Here is a 22,430-nt window from a genome sequence, read left to right as displayed (position 1 = left end):
AGAATATCTAGATTTCATTATAATATACCACCCACCTTATAAGTACTCACAAACCATCTCTGAAGTCCCCAACACAGAACCCACTGGGCTGCTACACTTCAGATAGCCTACTTCAATCTCTTTTAAGTACTTACCGTGCTCAAATCTAAGGACAGGCCAGTACACATACCCTAACTAATTATTGCAATCATGCCCAATGGTCTCTTATCCTGAACTGAACACATCCCTAGAGTTAATCTAGCCAAGCCATGGGTGAGCCTTAGAACTTGCCTTCCAAATTAGAATTTAGAATGAACTCCTTTTTTTGATTCAGCCAAATCTTGCTTTTAATTCCCAAACTATTTAAAATTACTTGAAATACTTTTCTCTTGGAGTGAAGAAGTTTGCAATGTCATTTTTAGATGCATCATACAGTTTGCTGATGACACTGTAAATGGTATGTTATTTCCAAGTATAAAAATTAGGTATTCATTTCTTCTAATATTTAGATATTTCTTCTAATATCTAGTTAGATGTAGGCCATCATTTCAGCCTTTCAACATCCTTCTGGCATATGCTCTTTTTATTTTCTGTATAGCCACCTCTTTCTAGTAAATAGCATATGACATACTGGCCTATGAACTGTTGGTATTAGTCTTAATTTGGGTTACTATTGCTGTGATGAAACACCATGACCAAAGCAACTTGAGGAAGAAATGGTTTATTTGGCTTATACTTCCTTATCACTGTTCATCATCAAAGGAAATCAGGACAGAAACTCAAACAGGACAGGAACCTGGAGACAGAAGCTGATGCAGAGACTATAGAGGGATTCTGCTTATTGGCTTGTTCCTCATGACTTGCTCAGCCTGTATTCTTCCAGAGCCCAGAACCACCAGTCCAGGGATGATCCTACCCACAATAGGCTGGGCCCTCTCATATCAATCACTAATTAAGAAAATGCTCTACAGGTGTGCCTATAGCCCAATCTTATGAAAGCATTGTCTTCATAATTTGGGGTTCACTCCTCTCAGATAATTCTAGCTGGTGTCAAGTTGAATTAGTCAGCACAATATTTTACCTATACTAATAGTTAAATATAGTTTTAGATTTGTATCTCTAAAATTTTCCATTAGAGACAGTTTTCACCCATCAAACAAATTCTGTTCATCTTCTAATACACATACCTTTGAAGTACTGCTTATACTATTGCAGGCCCACATATATTTTTCTTGGGCACAAGAATGTCATAAAAGATGTCACGGAATTCTTTGCTGAAATATAAACCCTCTGTCAGTATCCCTTAACTTAATAGACTCTTGTTGCAATCTGAAAATGAACTAGCTTACTTAAGAGTCAAGAAAACTGCAATGTGGGGTAAAATGCACCTTGATGGTCCCCAAGCCTTACTGGTCCTTCTCTTGGTCCTACCCCTTAATGCTGTCCAAAGTGGTTGGTATTGTAATGTTTGTATTTGTGATGATCCACTGAGGCTTCAAGCTCAGTCTCAAGTGTTTAAACTTTGTCTTCAAAGCATGAGGCAATACTCCAAGATTTGAATTCTTTCTTGTGTTCATTACATGAAAAGGAAACTCAGAGGGATCACTCAGTACACTTTCTGAAAACATCTCCTTTCCTCATCTTCTCGCCTGGGAGTGACAGATCCCATTTCCTGGGAAAAGCATGTTCAATTCCAACCTCAGGACCATTTCCTGACACTCTCATGTTTGTGCTTTTGTGCAATCTTAGTCCCCAAAGGACTGTTTTTCTCTCCCCTTGAGAAAGAGCTTTGGAGGCCTCCTGGAGCACGAATTCCAATAGAGTGAGAACAGAGGAAGCAAACTGTTTTCTGTTCTACTGAGTTATAGCAGTATGAGTTTAGGCTAGGGGAGACGACTAGCAAGCTTTTCTATTTGCAGGTAATGTCATTGAGCAGGAAGACCCTTCAGTGCCTTCAAGGAATAAAGGAGAAAATACTAGAAAATGAAACACACTGTCCTTATATGTCAGCTACAGTCAACTAGGGCTTTTTAAAGTCTAAAACAACACAGGGAACATTTTGGCAGAAATAAGGCACACACATATAAAAAAAATTTGTTTTTCTCCCTACATTTCCACTTGCCAGTGTTGTGTATAGGTTCTATTTCCTGTGGAATGAACCTCCTGCGAGCAAGAAGCAGGTGTGTGCGTTCCTGGCTCATGGGAAACTGCACATTTCCATGCTGCTTTGCAGTAGCAAATATCTAGGTCCTGAAGCTTACATTGACTAAGATTCTAAGAGGCAAATAAAGCCCCCACTTCTCAAAGAGTCATAGGATTTGACTACCTCATTTCTGCAGACTCTGCTGAGGACCAAGACATCAGTATCTTACAGGCTTACTAGTTTACACTTTACAACATTGAAATAACCAAGAAAATGTAGAAAATTTGTCTTTCTGATTTGTGACCTTCATGACACCAAATGTCTGGTGTCGAGAAACATATAAGGAGTCATACTTCCTGTGAGCTGCAATGTTTTTGATGCTGAGTAATTACAACTCTATCGTAAGATTAATCATAACAAGTCTTTTATTTTCAGGCTAGATTTTAGGAACAGAAATGACAATTTCAATTTACTTAATGTCACTGAAGCTTAGGAACCATGATAAATGGATACAAATAAAAATACTATCCTTAACATTTTTGCAACTAGAACAAGTGGCTAACATTTTGACACGAAGGCACTTCTTTTTACTGTTTGCCTTTGGAGAGCCAACACACCTGATTTTGTTTTATTAATCCTTAGACAAAGATCCACAGGTTAACATGCAGCAGACACTGTAACAGAAACAGACTCTGCTTTTTCAGCGTTTTCCCTCTTAGTCATTCAGCAAGAGGAGCATGCATTATAGGTCAAGGGCTATTTAAATCACACCTGTGAATTTTAGACCTGCCGCCCTTTGTAAGAGAGCAAAGCCTCTAATAATGACAATGAGATTTCATTAGCATCTTTCTTATGGGATTAATAAAATGTCATGGTACATAATGATGAACATCAACTATGTATAAAGACTTAATTCTGGTAGTGTTTTTTTTTTTTTTTTTCTTTTTTGAAAACCAGCAGGCCCCTAAGACAGTGATGATGCAGCTTGTCAGAGCAGAAGCCTGATACCACCTAGCAGCCAGCATCACTGTGCCCTGCCTACTGCTTATCATTTAATTGCATTACAGCTAGAAGGGGGCTTGTTGGATTTTATTTTGCTCTTTCAGATTAATGTTCTTGGCTCCAGGGGATGGGGAGGGGAGTTGGTCCTTCCTTCCACTGACTCAACCAAGCTACTGCTAACACATCTGTAGACAAATGAGGCTAGCATGGAAAAACTGTCTCACCTGATGAACGTGTCTGCAGCTCTTCTCTCAGGGGACCAAATGTTGAGCCTTGACATTAGCATCCGCTCTTGGGATGGGCTGGGTGAGCAGCACTCTTCCTGTGACTGGATATGGAATCAGGGGACAGCTCTCCAATCTCATTTCAGTCTGATTTTACTAGAACTATGTAACTCCTCGCCCCATCCCCACCCCGCCCCAGGCAATGATCTGCATCCTACTTATTCCACTGTGTACCATAAATTCAGAGCCTTGCACTGGAGGCCTATGGAGGGTGTGGACAGCAGTGGACACATAGCATTGATCCACAGGTATTGACATCAATGCAGTACAGTTTTGTAAAAGATAAGACCATCTTCAGTAAGCTAGATTGCTGTCCAGGTGATAACGATACCTCAGTAAATAATATTCACTGGTTTGTTGCCTCCCCATTCCCTTTTTCAAGGCCATATTTCCCCTCTCTGTACCTTATGAAGCCAACAAGCTTTGACCAGAGAGTGTTGGATGATACCTAAATTCCCCAGTATTCTATCCCCACACAACCAACCTCAGTGACAGGGTATTTAATGTATGTTTGGTTATGTTTGTGCTCATCATCACTGGGTGATTATTTGATGGAAGACATTTTTTAGAGTCATTGGGAAACACAGAACTATGACATTCGGTTCTTGGTCACAAGAAGCTTTACCGTCTACTAGGAGTCTAAATCAGGCATCTGGCCCACCCAAAAGGGAAAGAACTTGCCCGGGGCCAAGTGGGCAGAATGGAGTAGAATCCTGAAGGAAGCCATTACAAACTCCCTTTCTAAAAGACCAGAGCCCATGTTGTTCTAAAGTAATGGGCAGGTACTGAGTATGGATGGAGGAGGGAGGTGGGGTCCATAAGAATAGAACAGAACCTGATAGAAGGTGGAGGTTTCTCTCCAACTATGTTCCCCCCAAGTCATGTGAGGACCCATGTCATAATTTTAACTATTTTCAGTTATATTGTTACCATTTCTGATGACCCTCTTGATCCGTTGCTCATATTTTCCTTTAAATGGGTTCACTATTTTTATTTAAATATGTTGCTATTATAAAGAAAAAAAAGCATTAAAGGAAAATTTTTAAGCTACTGTGAAATGGAATACTAGTATGCTTGCTGTCCCGGTTGTGATAATGGTAAAAGTGGAAATATAATGAAACTTGGTACTGTGGCCTACCATAACATCTAGGCCTAAGGCCCATTCTCTGTTAGAAAGAGAACAATATTGAGTCTTAGTGATGTGAAAAGGACAGCCTAGCCCAGCCCTGGGAATTTCTTTTTGAAATCTGACAGGAACTAAGAAGGGACTAACATCCTCATTGCATAATTAGATGGTATTAACAGCAAGTCTGAGAGACAACTAAAATCACCCTGCTGTCACCAATGGGACACATCACCCCAGAACGGATGGGAGAAACAGATAGCTCTTCCTATGACTTCTGTGGGGCAATCATGAACCCCATTAGGGTTATGAACAAGGCCATCTCTCTGGAAGCCGTATATCCTAGGAAGAGTGACCTTCACAGCAGCTCCCACAGACAGGATGGCCAGTAGATAATTACCAAAAGTCAGGCCTTACTGTTATAATAAGATCTCTCAGCTCTGGTCCATAAAAAGGCAAAGAAATATTTTTCATACAATCACATCCCTCCCACCAAAAGGAAATTAAAAGTCTAAACACTAACAAAATTGTATAGTGAGTTGATCAGGAAGAATGTATAAATAAATTAAAGCCCTCCAGAGAAAGAGAAGTCTCTGCTGGGAAATAGCATCTAAATGTCCCTGGGACAGGTGCCATGTGTGTCCCTGAGCTTTCAGCACAGTCCATCCTCTGTGGGACTGCTTTTCTTCCTCCACGTTCCCTGTGCACCCCCCCACCCCCGCTCTTTTCACTCCTGTGACCCTCCTGCCTGTCACTTATGCAGTGACTGAGTGACAGGGAGCAGACAATGTAGGCTAATGCACTCTAATGCACCTGTGGCCTCCCCTGGAGGACTCTCCTGAGCATTTACTTCCCTTTCAAGTTTCCAGAAGAACTGCACTGATACTGTAAGTGGACAGTATTCCATATCCCATACCACTGCAGATGTAAGAAATGAAAGGACTAATTGTATTTTGACAGTTTCATTCCACAAGTGACTCGCTGCATTTCTCATCTGCATTCTGTAAAGCAGATTTTCCCCAGGAATGCATTGGTCAAGGCATCTCCATGCACAAAGTAGCATCTTGCAAATATTTTCCTGTGTGATTCCAGTGTGAGACATCTGATAGATTTTACAGATTAACGTAATTTCACTGTAACAAACTCAGACATGTTAACATGAGAGATACACTGTACTATCTAATATTCTTGAGAAATATGGGATCTTGTGGGGCATGGTGGGGCACAGTGAGGCACATCTGTATTCCCAGCACTTGGCTGGGAGAGGAGGAAAGGAGTTTAAGGCCAGCCTTGGCTACATTGTGAGACTATCTCAAAACCCAACAAAACAAAACAACTAAGGCTAGGGATGTAGTTCAGTGTGGAGTGCTTGCCTATATCACACACACACACACACACACACACACACACACACACACACACACACACATATGCACACATACACTCACATGCTTCAGAACTTGCTAGAGCTGTCTGTGATGCCAAAGCCCCAATCTAATATCAGCTCACCTCATTTTTGAAAATTGATTTGTTGTCTTGAATGCTGATGAAGTTCTTAAAACAGTTCACAAAACCATCAAAGTTTTTTTTTTATAAGCCTCACCATGTCATTGCTAGGGAGCCTCTGACTAGAGCTGCCAAATAACCTACACAAATATAAATCAAAATAACATCATTTTCAGAGAAGTTGAGTGTTGTGGATAGCCCTGGTCTTATATTTTGATGCTAATTCCATTTTCCCCAGGAGGGGCTACAGATGAGAAGTGAATCAGTTTAAAAGTGACTTCTTGTGAACCTTCTGCCCACCTTAATTTGTAAAATAACGGCTAGAGCCAGTGATTGGGCAGTAGAAAGGGAGGTGGAGTTTGGGGGATGAGAGAGAGGAAGACAAAGGAGGAGGAAGAAGTGGAAGGACACTGGAGGAGAAGCACGTGGCTTGGAAAAACTGAAAGTTGTTAAGGGATCTTATGGATGGGGCATAGAGGAGTGCAGTGGTAAATCTGCCCAATCTAGGCGAGCAGCTTGTATCCATAATTACTGAGTTGTGTTTTCTTTGATCAGGCTTATTTGGGTTGGAGATTTTCTGCAACAGCTGAGAGTAATACAAATCATTTGACTTCCCTATTTTATGGGAAACATAAGCATGTATTCATTGGCAAAGGCTTCAACCTGAAATTGAAATGAGCCTCAGTTTGCTCATCTGTGAAGTGGCATTAATACTATCCAACCCAAATGGTTTATGTCTATTAAATATGATATGGTTTCCATAAGCTCATGTGTTTGAACACATAGTTCACAGATGGGAGAGGGTTTTAAAACTGGGCATAGCAGAAGAAAGACCTTGAAGGTTCTTAGCCAAGCCCCAGTTTATGTCTGACATCTGTTTACTAACCAGGGATAGAATGTAACCAATGCTCTCATTTCTACCACTGTGTTTTCCCTACCATGATGGACTGGAACGCCTCAAACTATGAGCCAAAATAATCCCTTCCTTTCTTAAATTACTTCTTGCCAAGTTGCTTGTTGATCACAGCAACAAGAAAATTAATTGTTACTAATATAATACAAGTAATACAATGTAAGTCAGCTTATAACAAATACCTGGGGTAAGTTAATTTATAAGGAAGAAAAGCTTTTGCCTCATAGTGAAGACCCCCAAACTTGGGAGACCCTTACTCAAGTCTCAGGAAATCACGGCCACCCAAAAATCACAAGACACCGTACCTGGATGCAATCAGCAGAGGTTTATTGGGGAGAGTTGGCTAGCCAATGGTCAAACTGCTCCTCTACTCAGGAACAGAATTAGACAAAAGGCCAGCAAGCTGAGGGGCTTTTTTTATAGCACAGGGTGGGGAAAGGGAGGAATTTTCTCGTGGTTACACATAATTGGTTGCTTTACAAATTTTGAACATCAGCAGGCTGTAACATTGGGAAGACCTCAAGGTGGGGGAGGAGAACCAAGAACAGTGGAAAGTTAGCTAGTTCTTGGAACCACCCAGATGACTTGTATCTTTCTCTGTGGTCAGGAATGTGTCTTCCTGCCTTCCCTACCCACAGGTGGGTTTTCTTCCCTGAGGCTTGAGGAATGTTACTCTTCCAGGAATGTATCCCAGGGCAGTGAAAGCCTGAAATCTTACATTCAGTTCGGCTTTCTGGAACCTGCATTCTTTTGCTCAGGTCTAGGGGTAAAGAAAAAGCCTGTATATATTTTATATAATGGTCTTCATAATTTTTCACTCTACAATAGTAGCAGAGGTTTCAGTATATTGTCACTTAATCCTGTCACTTTGGATTTGAAGTAACACAGCAAATCATGATGAGTCACATGATAAAGGAAGCCTTTTCATCCTGTGGTGGCCAAGAAGGGGACGTGGAAGGTGAAAAGAATGACAGCACCCAATATCTCTTCAAGGACTACTCCCACACACACACCTTCCCACCCCCACAGTGACCTAACTTCTTCCTAAAGGTCCCTTCTCCTCACAATAGTGCTACAGGCTAGGGACCAAACTTTTTAATACTCAGGCCTTTAGAGTACATTCTCGATACAAACTAGCAGCGCTTCAAGAAGATTTGGTAAGAAACTTTATTAGAAGAACTCAGCGGGCTGGAGAGATGGCTCAGTGGTTAAGAGCACTGACTGCTCTTCCAGAGATCCTGAGTTCAATTCCCAGCAACCACATGGTGGCTCACAACCATCTGTTATGGGATCTAATGCCTCTTCTGATGTATCTGAAGACAGCTACAATGTACTCATATAAATAAAATTAATAAATCTTAGCAAAAAAGGAGAAGAAGGAGAAGGAGAAGAAGAAGAACTCAGCATAAAACCACAACCATGGTCTAACCTTAGAACATCATAGTGCTGCAGATCTTTAAAAATGAAGGAGGCATCTCTTGGTCCAGACAGGCTTGACCCAGGGACTAGGCTGTTTGGAACACCAGTAATCACCAAATGTTAATTGAAGACAGTGTTTCTCCAGTTGTTTATCTCATGTCAATGAAGAATAAAGATGTGATCAAAGAAGCCCTCAACTAAGCAAAGCAGAGTCATTAAGGGTGGAGCCATCGGCCCTAAGGGCCAAGAGTATCTACCCAGAGGAGCTGTTCCTTGCTAAGAGGAGTCTTGAGAAAAGAGCCATATCAACCAGACTTAAAACCTGTGAACTTTAAAAATCTCTCTATCACCTTTCAAGGAAGACATCAACTGAGCTTTGGAAATTTCTCTAATTTCCAAGAAAAGAAAACAGTTGAAGAAATGAGTGAGAGAGTCCCAGAGAGAAGGAAACCTGCAAGCAGAGCATCTCCCATAGCCTGCTTCCCCCATCAGCCCCAACCCTGCCCATAGAGCTGACACAGCCTCCAGTGCTCCATTTAACCTTCTTAAAGTCATAGCCCCAGGGTAGGGATACCACACACTCTAGTGGGAGGAGGGAGCTCAGAAGTAGGCTTCTGATATTGTTATATGGAGACCTCTCTGATAGGGAGGTTTGAAATGGTTCCCTTTGAGCTGTGTGGTAGGGAAGCCCACCTCCCTAAAGTTTAAAAAACTATGTCAATGATCATGTGAAAGGGAACTGAAATTCCAGAGTTCCCCATCCACTAAGCCAGGTGTGACTTAAGCCCACTCTTTGGGAGGCTGAAGCAGCAAAGACCAGAGTAGCTTAGACTAGCCTGGACTAAAGTTTAAAAGCAAAAAGTTTCCCACTCCCTTACTCTGATCTCTACAGGTGAAACAAAACCAATCCTCTCTGTGGGTAATATGAGTTCTGGCATGGCTTAAAGGAGAACAGAAGAGCCAACAGGGAGGACTCTGCACAGCATGACCTGACCTCGTCTGCATGGCAAAAAGAAGAATCTGTAGCCAGAGGTGCTTTCAGGGGTCTGAGGATAGGGGTAGTCATGCCTGCACCTGCCCAGAGCAGTTGCTATACTGCTTCTTAAGTTAAATTTTTAATTCATTCCCCACAAAGGCTCTCTGAAATTTCAATGGCTCCACTTTCTCCTCCTGAAATAAAAACATTCAAATGTGGGCTTCAAGGCCCTACCCAGTCTAGCCTGGAGCTCCCGTCCCAGCAGATTCCCAAGTTTCCCTGAACACAACCCGCTCAGCCTGGAGTTCTTTTCCTTTCAACCTCAGCTGCTACTGCTGCTTCAGTCCCCAGCTGAAAAGGCTTCTCTGGTTCACCAAGCACTTTGATGCTGTTACCAAATACAGTGTTTTGTTTTTCAGATCAAAAATCTCCTGTTTGAGATCTGGGGTCAAAAGGTCCTAAGCATTTAGGGATTCCATCAGCATTAGTCTTTCAGGTTCTAAAAATCAGAGAGAGAGAAACCCAGAAAGAGACTCTGTGCTTTGACTGATATAGCAGTGCACAGTTTCCACACACAGGTGCATTAGAATTGTCTAAAATCAGGCTCACCCTTGAGCTGAGAGTTTATGGGAAGATGCTGACTATACAAACTAGGAGAAGGTAGTGATTCATAAATGTATGTGAATATTATGACTGAACTGATACCCTGGCTTTCAAACCTTCTATCAGATACTAACAGAGATTCAATAAACCTTGAGATTCCAAACATATTGCTCATCAAAAAAAAGGAAATGCAAAACTCTCCGCAATGGAAGGTCTCCTTTCTTCTTTCTTTCCTTCTTCCATCTCTTTTCTTTTAAAATAAAGACTCCTTAAGGAGAAAATAAGTATAAAAGAGAACAGGCGTTTGCTAAGCAGGGGTCTTTATGTAATATGTCTTAAATAGTCAGGGATCAGGATAAACAAGAAGAAAAACCACTCAGATCCGGCGTGTGCTGTTAGCTTCCATGGTAACTCTTACGCCCGCAAGAAAATTGTGAGTGGGTTTTGTTGCTGTTGTTTTGTTTTCTCAAATGCAGTCTTATATTCACCCTCCCATGTTCTCTAGCAAATGGCAGTCCATTTAAGTCTGCAGCCTCGAGGCGCAAGATACTGTGAATATTTCATCTCCAAAAGCTAGACAACCACAGCTGAAACCTAACAAAGAGCTTGGGGCACAAGCACTCCAGGAGGGGCCCTGTCTTCCAACAGAACACAGTGACTGGGCTTGGATTCTTATGTTCTCTTTCTTTTCTTTCTAGAAACGGGGAAAATCGACCAAGAAATTCACAAATACAACACCCCAGGCTTCACAGGCTGCCTGTCCAGAGTCCAGTTCAACCGCATCGCCCCTCTCAAGGCAGCCTTGAGACAGACAAACGCCTCCGCCCACGTGCACATCCAGGGTGAGCTGGTAGAGTCCAACTGCGGAGCCTCCCCCCTGACGCTTTCCCCCATGTCTTCGGCCACCGACCCTTGGCATCTAGATCACTTGGATTCAGGTAAAGTCTGTCGCTCTCTCGGGGCTGGTTGCTCCCTGCCTTTTAATGTTGCTTTCCTCGGCTGTAGAATGGTTTGATCACTGAACCTTGCAGACACTATTAGTGGAAGATTGAGACAGCTAGAAGGAAGTGATGAACCGTGAGCTCTCAGCGTAATGCTTGGCAGCTGTGAAGGGTAAAAAAGTTATTTCTACTCAAAACCAGAAACCAAGAAGTCAGGGGTTAAGGGTTCAGGGATGAGGACTCTTCGTTTAAGTTGAGACACCCAAACTTCTGTCTGCAGCATCCTATGGATGACTTGGCCAAATCACTTCCTCATTTTTACCTACTTTTCCTCCAAAACAATATAGTCATTTCCCCTCAGGACCACAGATTTCTAAGTCTGAAAAAGCTACATTTAATCTTAGAAAGCCCAGTCTATGGACACACCATCAGGAATGCTCCCAGTCTCATCTAAACAGATAGTCCCATGGGTATGGCCACATTCCTGCAGGTGGTAAGACATGCAATTTGAAAGCCCTGAGCTCCAATGAAAGTGCTCTTGGTAGCTAAATGAATTGACCAAAAACCTCAATGTCTCTAATGGAAGCCTGTTAAACTGCAATTCTGATCTCAGCTCTACCTGGGCTGACTGTGAGCAGCTCAGATAATCTACCTAAACCATTGCCTTTTCATCTGTGAGGTGAAGATGTGGTGGCATGTGACTTTCTCAGTGACCTGCAAATCACTCAGTGGGTTTCCAAGCAACCCCAACCAACTGGGGATGTTAGTGACCCTTAAGGCTGTAAGAGCTCACAAGACAGGACAGCATGGAAGTGAAGCCCAAATTCCAACACCTTCATTGCTTCTTACCAGCAGAGTAAGCTCAAGCAGCTGCCCTAACCTCATTCCTCAGTCCCTAAAATAGGAACACTAAGACCTAATTCGTGGAAGTCCACCTGAGATAAAGTACTTTAAAATGTAGCACAGGAGCTAGAGAACGCTCAGTGGTTAAGAGAACTTGCTGCTCTTACAGAGAAGTGGTGGTCAGTTCCCAGCACCCAGCGGTGGCTCATAACCATCTATAAGTCCAGTTCCAGGGAATCTGAAACACTCTTCTGGCCTCTGATGCACTGCATACATGTGGTACACATATGTACCTACAACAAGCACTCATACAACATAAAATAAAACAATGTATATTAAAAATCATAACAGCACAATCATACTCATGGCAAATTTATAAATATTTAGCTGTAATAATATTAATAACCATGGTTATTGTGTTAGACAGTTTGCTATAGCTTGAGATAGCCACTGAAAGCTTCCAAATCTTCTGCCACCCCCTCCCCTCCACACACAGATTCTAATTTGTAACAATTCATCATACAACAGTACATCCTTGATGGCTTTAATCATGTTGCAATCACTGTGGTGAACCTCACTAGGGCTGTCCCTGGAAGATTTGTGAGGTTTAAGAAGAATCCAGAGTTGTTCTATTATCAGAATAGCCCATTGACAGACTAAGCAGCCGTCTTTGTTCCTTACTTATGGATTCCCGTAACATGACGAGAGCACCGTGTGCCAAAGGCACTCACAGCAATTCCTTTTCATGAGTGTCGTGAAGGGCACTCAGCAGGCTGGGCTTTCCTCTTGGGCTGGCTTGAACAAAGAAAGCATTCCTGCTACAGAAGGACTAAAGGGAAGAAGGAAAATGTGAGAGGAGAAATGACACATGTCAGGACCACAGAGGGGGAGAGAGTCCTTTGATGAATTCCTGCAGACGTGAGGGAGAACAGCTGGTGAGCTGTCTTTAAATATACAGGTTCTGGGGTGCTGCAGGTATATAGTGTAAGTAGAGACCACAGGAGGCTGTGAGCATGTGTAGTTTCAGTCTGCTGCCAAGAAACTGGATTCAAAAAAATATCTAAATGCTTCCTTGGGCCAAAATGAGCTCATATTCATTACGGCTTAATTAGCCAATTGTTTGCTTTTAAGGTCTGTGAAATGTACTTGCAGAAACCAAACCATTTTAGCTCATGGATTTTTAAAAAAATGCTTTATTCATGACAGCTTCCTTCTTCTGGTTGATTTATGCAAATGCATACAGTTTAGAAAACATTTCTGTTAGTATTCAACACTCAAATTAAAACTCTGCATTCCAAGTAGGCACAAACCTGTAATTGTAGCACTTAAGCAAGAGGATTCCAAGTTCAGGGTCAACTGGGTTATATAGCAGGACCCTGTCAGAAGGAAAGAGGTAAGGAGTGGGGTGGGAGAGGAGAGGAGGAGAGGGAAGAAAAGGAAAGGAAAGGAAAGAAAAAAGGAAAGGAAAGGAAGGCAGGCAAAGAAACCAGCCATTTGGGATTTACATCCAATCATAAAATATTTCTATAATTGGGGAAATACCTTTTGATGTTTAACTGTCAGTCCTGTGAACTATTTAAAGGAAGAATAGAATCCAGCCTTCATATAATGAGTCAGAAGGCTTATTTAGGTAACATGATTCCATCTTGATTCTTTGAGGTGAGCAAGAGCATGAGAGGATACAAGGTAAAAGGGAAGGAGGGACAAAGAGAAGCCTGGGAGGTTCCTCCATAGCAGCCTCCACTGAGACAATATCAGGAGGAAAAGCATCTCCTCTGCCTTTTAAAGCCAATGCTGGGGGGGGGGGGGGGGGCGCTGGGAATTAAGATGACAAAAGATAGAGCAACAAGAGAAAGGCAAAAAAAAAAAAAGTTATCTGTATATAGGAACTTCCAAAAGATAAAACTTAACAAATGGTCAAAACCAAAAGCTTCTAGACTAGGTACAAAGGAAGATAAAATAACAGGGTACAGTGGCCTATGTGATGGGATTTCTACAATAGACATGAGAACGTTTATAATGATGTTTGTCATGCAGGCATGAGGATTCTCTCTCTCTCTCTCTCATGATCATAATACTCTCTTGGAAAAAGAAATTGGGGAAGGAGTTCTGATAGGTTACTATGCATCTTCCTAGGGGAAAAAAAGAGAATTCTGCCTTGTCTTCCAGAATTCTCTATCTTTTCTCAGAAAGAAAAGCCTAATTAGATTCCTTTCTGAATCTACTGTACTCTAAATGTCTTCCATTTCAAAATAATTTATAGAACTTGAATGATGGCTCATTCAATAAAATGTTTGCTGTGCAAGCATGAAGACCTAAGTTGGATCCTCAACACACAAACACACACACACACAAAACAAACGGGCATGGTGGCATGCATTTATAATCTCAGATGTGAGGAGGTGAAATTAGGATGCTCTCTGGGGCCCACTGGCAACCGACCTTAGCAGAACCAGGGAGCTACAAGCTCAGTGAGATACCCAGTCTCAAAACTTGAGATGGACAGTAACTAAGGAAAATATCTGATGTGCACCTCTGAACACACACACACACACACACACACACGGCAGGGATTAATTTAATTTATAAATTTGCTACTATCTCTGGGACTCCAAATGGATCCTCACACCAGCAACTGCCCCCCTAAGCCTACATTCATCATTCATCATTCTGAGCCAAGGGTTTTGAATGGTCTAGATAATCCCACATGCTTGAATAGAGGGAGAATTCTTGCTGTGAGCTATTCAGAAAGAGAACACCAGCATGTACACAGAAAGAGTGTTTCCTTCTGTGAATAACGTGAGCATAGAACTGGCTTTGGGACAGAAAGAGAATAAAGGGGAGCACTGGCCAGCCCAGGCCTGAGACATCTATGACTAACTTGTTTCATGGAGGGGCCTTGAAGCTTGACAGACTTCACTTGATAGCCCAGCCTCAGGTCACCTGGAAACTCGTGGGAGAGCAGGAGTCCTACCAGGAAGGACCGAATCAGCGCCTCCATTTTAGCTAGGATTCCTAGGTGACTCGCCAGCCACATCCATGAGAAAGTCTAAAAGCATTCTTCTGCTGCTGATCTCCACCTCTGTGGCACTTTAGTATTACGGGAGTCTCAATGGAGATTCTGCCCCTCTAAGTAATTAAAGCAAACGAGGATCAAATTCTAGTGTCTGTCACTAAAACCTCCTCAAGAGTAGTAGGGTTGAGAATCACTCGTCAAACAGGAGGGGCTCCTTGGAGAACACTTGAAAGTAGGCTACTGAAAGAAACAAGACAGGGCTGGGGTTCTGTGTCAGCGGTAGAACACATGCCTAGTATGTGTGACCATCTGGGTTTGATCTCCACCACCACCCCAAAATAAAAATAATAAAATAGCTAATCTTCTTTGTCAATTTGACTAGATTTAGAATCACCTAGGAGACACACCTCTAGGTCTGTCTGAGGGCATTTCCAGAGAGATTGAATGGAGGAGGGAAGACACACCATGAATGTGAGCAGTACCATCCCATAGACTGGGGTCCTGAACTAACAGAAAAGGAGAAAAAGATCCGAGCACAGGAGGTCAGCCTCTTCCCAAATGCAAATGTAGTGTGACCCTCCTTCATGCTGCACTGCCCGATCTCTCCTCAAGTTGCTCTTGTCAGGCCCTTTGCCACAGCAATGATGAAAGTCACTGTTCTAGAACTCTTGGAACTGTTTTAGAACAGCCATTAACAGGTAGAAAAAGCAACCCCAGTCTGGCTTATTTTAAGGGTCACGGAGTACAGTTACTGTGAATTATCTCTCAAAATTGAGAAAGACATGCCAGCAAGAGATGGTTACAGATGGTCTCACACAGTCTGTAAAACACAAATGCAAAACAAACAGCAGAAAGGCTGAGTCCAAAAGTCAGCTACCACCCATTTCTGCGCTAAGGAACCACTCAGAACTGCATGCCAAAGTGTTCGTGTGCATTCCTAGGGAGCCTTTGGGAGTTTGGTCTCATTCATGATATTTGACACACAATGAATTGGACCAAAGGCATTTCTTTCAAAAGATCATTACAACAGGTAGGTGCAAAGCCTCATTCCCTACAGACCTTCTGGTTAGACAGATGATGGGCTTCTTACATTCTCACAGGACTTGAGTGTACGCAACAGATACACTTGGCACAATTCACACAGTATGTGATACCTCAACCTCAGAAAACCTGCCTCTGGAAGGTGCTGCCAGCTGAATTCACAGTAGCCACTGTGACCCTGAGCTGTCTGACTCCTAGACCTTAAATACACCTGAATCTGATACTTAGTCATCCTTACCAGAAATCCTCACAGACCCTCCTTAATGAAGCAGATAAGAAGTCAGAAATAAGTAATCATGGGTGGAAAGAAAGACAATAACACACAATTCTCCTCGAACACAATCCATGGACAGAGGGTGTCAGGAACCCAGAGCTGAGCCCCCAGACTCTCCCATGGAAACTTACGGTTTCCAAAGCAGTTGGGAAACCAGCCCTCCTAGGAACATAGGTCAGCTCCCACATAATATAACCCTTGGACTTGTTCATTGTAACAACTCCATGCTCCCTTGCTTTCCAGAACAGTCTCTCTGGGAACTGTGAAGCATGGTTTCTGGTCACTACATCAGCCCATTTACCACTGAAAATGATGCATTTCTGAAGGCGTCCTGCCTCCGAGGCTGTGATTTTTCTTTTCTTTGTGTGTATTTGTGCACGGTCTACTTGAATGTGTGCTTGTGTGTCCAAATGTGTGTGGGTGTATGTGCGTTCAGGTGTGAATACACATGTGTACAGAGTTGACCTTGAGTGTATTCTTCAGTCACTCTCCACTTTATTTATTGAGGACTCTCGCTTCCAGCAAGTCTAATTTAGGTGGCTCACGCCAGGGATGCCCTTTCTGTCTTCTCAGTGCTGGTATCACACATGGCCTCCAAGCCTACTCTGACATGGTTTTGAAGATCTGAACTCCAGCCATGTCCCCAGCCCTAATGCTATGGTTTTAACGAGTTGGTTTCTTGTCCTTATTCCAAATTTCTTTTCTACCATCTAAAGATAAAATATTTTCTATCTTCATATGCAAATGAGTTATGGATATAATGAACATTTTAAAACTTCACACCTCTATTCAGCTTCCTTCCTAAATACAAGCTGGTGTTTTTCTTTCTTCACCACCTGCAAGCACTTAAAAGTCATCGCTCCAGCTCCGATAATTACACCTTCGTCTCTTTTCTCATGGTTGTGCTAAGGTCTCATGATTAATGCACTTAGTTCATACACTTAGTCCTTGTGTTGTCTTATTTTGTCATTCTTCCTTCCTCTTTAGCAACCAGCCCAGTGCCCACTCATATGCAAGTGTGAAGAAAAACGCATGCCCATTAGCTAATGTGCATTTTCCTGCAACTGTTCCAAATGCTGCTTTTCCTGTACATGCAATAGAACAGATTTCTACAGTAAATGATAGCATTCATTACACTTCTGTTCCTATGATATTTTCACAGTAGACAACTTTGTGTGTGATTTTCCAACTGAGGATATACTTACATTTCACTTGGTGAAGTTACTATAAATTTCCTTATGGCATATTCCAACTGACATAATTTTTTCCCCCACAAACCCAATCAAACTAGTGCCTCATAACATCCTCTTAAGTTGTGCTATGTTTTATTAGATAATGAAATTTTGTTATTGTCTTAATTTACATTTTCATTACTTGTGGGTGAAGTTAAGTTTTCTTGGTACGTGTATATGTACCTTTGTATTTATTTTTCTGTAAACTGCCAGCTTACTATATTCTTTGTTCAAAGAATTATTATATTTTTATTGGATTTTTATTATATTTTTAATTGGATTGTTGGTCACTTATGAATTGGCTTGTAAGTATTATTTATACATTAAGTAATATTAGTTTCTTTCATATTGCTGTAAACAAAGTCCCTTCCAGAAGTGTCAGAAGGGAAGGAGCAGATATTTTGTTTGCAGTTCTCAGAGGGCCAAGCAAGGCAGAGTGCTTGGGGACGTAGGATGCACAGAGAGGAGAAAGCTGGCAGCTTCTGGCTGTCCCTTACTCCACCCATAAAGTATTAACGCATTATGCTTTGGGGGTTATTTGGAACATGCTTTATGAAGTAGAATTATGAATCCATATATCTTGTAATGATTTTGTTTTGATGGTAATATTTACATATTTGCTCCACTATAAACTTCCTTTTGTGAGAGGAGACTGATAAGAAACCAACTTTATTTTTCCTCAGTGACTGGCCAATTGCTCCAGAGCCAGTGATTGACACTTATCCCTTATTACATTCTAAATGACCCTTTATAATTGAGCTACTTCTCAACTCTGCAACCTGTTACAAGACCTGATACTTCATGAAACAGGAGCAAACTCTGGTCTCTTCTGGATGCACTGAACATCATATGAAACAAATTTCCTCTCTAGTTTTCTTTCTTTTCTTTCCTTACAATAGATCTTTTTAAAGCCATGCAGGGTAGGATTCTATCCAGTTCTCAGATCACCTATCCTCTATCCCCTACCCCACAGGGCAAAGCACTTAGAGCCTTTCCCATTTTCCCCAAGTTTGTGCCTGACAGGCATTTCAGCCATTAGCTCTGTCACAAGGGGCTGGCTAAGTGGAGGGCAACCCTGAGGTACCCGTTGCCATGGCAACTTCTCTGTTGGTGGCAGAAACAGGGACTCCAGCAAGGCACCACAAACATTTTGCTTCATTCCTGTACCACAGAAATGCTATCAGGAGCCAGTAAAAATGGAGAGTGTGCTCAGGGCTTTCCTGTCTCCAATAATCTTTGTTCTCATCATATCTTCTATATTGTAGTTTGTTATTTTTATTCTTGTTTTGTTTTGTCTTGTTTTGCTTTTGAGACAGGATATTACTGTGCTGTCCTGGTTGTGTTAAACTTCTAGTCTCAAATGAGTCTCCTGCCTCAGCATTCTAAATAGCTGAGACCACAGGCAGACTCACCACCACACACGACTGTGCTACATTTCTTTTTCCTTAGAAATGGTCTCAGGTAGCCACGCTGGCCTCAAACATGTTATGTAGCCAAAGATGACCTTGAACGTCAGATCCTTCAGCCTCCACCCTCCACATTCTGGGATTACAGGTATATGCCACCACTCTTTGTTAGTGTGGTGAAGAAAATTGAACTCAGGCCCTCATATATGCGTGGGCAAGTACACTACAGATAAGCTTCATCCCATCACTACATATTGATCTTTTGAGTATCACTGACATTCATAGTCATGTCATGGAGCTGTAGCCCCACTCAGGGAGTGCAGAGCCCACCACAAGACAAGGTATGGCTTCTTTCAAGAACCCATCATTTTAAAAAGACTGTTCTAGGAATTCACGTGTATGAGGTCCTCCCAGGAGAATAGCAGCTACCACTTAGAGATACTCATTCTACCCCTGCTGACAGACTGGGGGCTTCTGTCCTTGCCTATGGCCAGCAAAGCAGAAATAAAAAACATCCAGATGAAGCTTTGAGTCCAACAATACAGGCTTTCTTCTCTACAGTCACCAATAATCCACATATAATATATTATATGGATATATAATATACATCTATTATATATTCATATATCCAATAATGAAGTGCCAATAATTCTTCCCTGTTCTGAGATATCTGAGTGGGTCTGTATACACTATTTAGAAATGTACAAAGACCGAGAAGATTCTGGATTCTGATTTGGCCAAAGGACAACCACAAAAGGCTCTTGAAAGAATTGAAATCTGGGCTCCTGTGAGATGACACAGTAAAGTTGCTTGCCATGTAACCTAGTGACCTGAATTCAAGTCACCAAACCCACCTAAAGGGGGAAAGAAAAACCTGACTCCACAAAACTATCAAACATACGACTTATACACACATGCACATATACACACACTAAAATTTTTCAAAAACAATTTAAATTTTTATCATGTTACAGTATAAGCAAACACAAAAATACATGTGAATACAGGTGCAGTTATGTGAAGCATGGAGAATGAAATAACTTGTTTTGAGAGTGCTCCTTGAAAAAAAAAAAACCTAAAAATGGTTCTCAATCATTTTCGTGATAAATTGAACTTAAGGAAACTGGAAAAATGCAAAACAAAAGTAATGTTAGCTGCAACTTAGAAATTATTTCTGTGATGTTGCTTTATGCTAACAGAAACCAAAAGTAACTTGAGTAAACAATATTAGATTTAAAGTATTGTTATTTGTGTGTGTTTGTGCACGCGCATGTGCGTGTGCACGCTAGTAGAGGTCAGAAAACAACTTGAGACATTTGAGTTCTCTCCTTCTGCCATTTGTATTCTGGGCTCAGATTCAGGTTGTCAGGCTTATAGGGGAAAGGGCTTTTCCCCAATGAGCCACCTCACTTTCAAAGTAGACATATTTTAAAGATAAAAACAATAGGGGCTGGAAAGATAGCTTTGCAATTAAGAGAACTTGCTGCTCTAGTAATCGTGGAATTCTGAAAGAATGAATGAACATTAAATGGAAAGAAGAAAGAACTCTTCCTAGGCCCCAAATCTGATCAGAAAGTGATTGGTAACCCTCCTAACACTCATGCTGTTATTTCAGCATCAGGACAGCTTTGTAGGGTAGGGCCATTGATAAAGTTTCTCCTTCGGTGGCCTTTACTCTGTGAAAGCTAACCACCTTTTGCAAATGTTTACTTCAAGTACAAAAAGGATTCCATTTTTTACTCTGAACTGTTTTATCATATTTTGTCATTCTTTAAATAGAATAGAGATGTCTGGAAAAGGAGACAATTTGCATAGTTTAGATTAAATACATTTCCCCTCTTCTTTTTCCACTTTCTCCTCTCTCCTGTCTTTTTTAATAGCTAAATCATGCTCAAGGCTGCTCCAGCTAATTAAATGTCTTTCACACTTTGTTGACATGAAGAAGAGCTCTGGCAGAATTGCAAGGCTTCTAAGTGCTTATCATGTTAGCTTTGTAATGAGGTGAGCCAGAACCAGGGAGGAATCTGTTTGTAGAAAACACCAAGCTGACACTTTAGTAACCCAGGCTAATTTGTTTCCCAGAGTCTTCTTTGATGACCACTAATCATTTGGCCTATCAACAAACACAAACAATTATCTTTCTTTCGAGATTGACAGTTTGTTGGAAAAAAAAAAAACTTCAAAAGGTGTTTTAAAAAATAAACAGAACTATATTTAACATGGGGCCTTTATATTCAGTTTATTTTTTAAGTCAGCTTTTGAGAAGAAAAGATATTGCTTGATTTTCAGAAAATATAAAGTGCATCATATAAGGTTTCACTTGCAGCTGAAGAGAAATTCAAAACCCAGGACCCAGCTGCATTTACTGTAAAAGACTTAATACCTGTGCAGACTTAACTTTCAAAGGCACTTTAGATTTGCCCGTCTCCCCATCCCATCTGTAGTAGATCCAAACCAGGCAGCAGTCTTCAACCTGGGTGCACTCTAGTGTTCTCAGCAACCCTTCTATTTCTGAACATTTAGGGATAAAAAAGGCCATGAGATAATAATCATAATACAAACACAGGCAGGGTCTATTCACGGGGGCTGTATTCAGTGTCTCAAACTATAGACAGTATCTTCTGTAAGTTGAGGTTTCAAGGTTAGAGCAGAAGAGTAACTGTCTTAAAAATGCATTCTGCTATCTACTCAACTCTCAGAAGACATGCAACAATGACAAAAGATAATCCACAATGCCTGGCTACTTCCAGAAGACCCACTTCTGTACTCCAGCTGTGGTCCCTGAATTTTATTAGAAATTTGCACAAAACAGAAGTCTTAGGAGCCCCCTTGCCTTATCTGATTCCTAAGATACTGTCATGCACCTAAACATTGCTCAAAGGGGGAGAGCCCTCATTGATTCAATTTTAACCTGATAGAAGTGTGAATCACTAAATGCCGAGCCATAAATTCCAGACAGCCACAGTCTCTTGATACTTGCATAATGGACATAGATGTGTTTCTCAACAGAAAGTATGAGCGAGTGTAAGGACACAGATCCTCTGAAGACCTTCATCTAATATGCCACACCATTCTCAGACCATTGTCTGGGGAAAGCTGACCTGTATCAGGGAATGTCATTGAAATACAAATTTAGAGCTTATTTACTGTGACTGGTCACTTTCCTGCCTTCCCCTTCACTCTCTCCTTAAAAGCAGAAACCAACACCACCACTCTACAGCAGCCGGGGCTTCCTAATGCTGCTTCCCTTAGATGAAGGCCATGAGGTTTTCCAGCTCAGCCCTCCTTACAAGTGATTTGCTCACAAGGCTTGTGAGCATGCAGATCTATGACCAGATATTTAATGAAACCATTGACAGGTTGCTTTTTAAGCATTGGGAGACTAGACATGCCATAATATATCTACAAGACCCAGAATTTATACTCTGAACTGGGTGCTTGATTACTGTACAACCCTGCCTTTGTAAGGAACAGAAAACAGAAAGGAGACAAGACAACTTTGCCCCCACCACCACCACCACCAAAAAAAAGAGACATGGATATCTTTAAATGCATCAGGATCCTAAGTACATGATTGTACCATTATTTTTCCTCCATGTCAAACTTCCTTTATGGATACAAGGTGTCTGTGATACCTCTGTCATCAAGTTGAATTATATTGCATAAAGAAGCACCTAGAAGACTCAGAGCACGCCTTAGGCCACGTCCCTTAGGGCATTTCCAGAGAGA

The 22,430-nt window shown here is 41.6% G+C and overlaps 1 protein-coding gene and 1 long non-coding RNA gene across 3 annotated transcripts in view; one reads left to right on the top strand and one right to left on the bottom strand.

The window, feature by feature from the left end:
* The window catches only part of Cntnap2 (contactin associated protein 2), a 1,965,545-nt gene that overhangs the window by 1,927,858 nt on the left and 15,257 nt on the right, over positions 1 to 22,430 (top strand). Inside the window, exon 22 of the mRNA XM_034518882.2 lies at positions 10,647 to 10,886. Within this exon, the coding sequence (XP_034374773.1) occupies positions 10,647 to 10,886 (240 nt within the window). The remainder of the gene's footprint in view (positions 1 to 10,646; positions 10,887 to 22,430) is intronic.
* The window catches only part of LOC143434521 (uncharacterized), an 89,736-nt gene continuing 78,185 nt past the window's right edge, over positions 10,880 to 22,430 (bottom strand). The window contains exon 3 of one of the 2 annotated variants that reach the window (XR_013104030.1): positions 10,880 to 11,052. This is a non-coding gene — a long non-coding RNA (uncharacterized LOC143434521). Of the gene's footprint in view, positions 11,053 to 21,122; positions 21,213 to 22,430 lie in introns of those variants that run through there. The other variant, XR_013104031.1, reaches the window with a different exon arrangement.

Source organism: Arvicanthis niloticus, chromosome 15 (genome assembly GCF_011762505.2).
Source record: "Arvicanthis niloticus isolate mArvNil1 chromosome 15, mArvNil1.pat.X, whole genome shotgun sequence".
Classification (NCBI taxonomy): Eukaryota; Metazoa; Chordata; class Mammalia; order Rodentia; family Muridae; genus Arvicanthis; species Arvicanthis niloticus.
The sequence above is the reverse complement of the archived record's forward strand: the minus strand, read 5'-3'. Positions and strand labels throughout refer to the sequence as shown.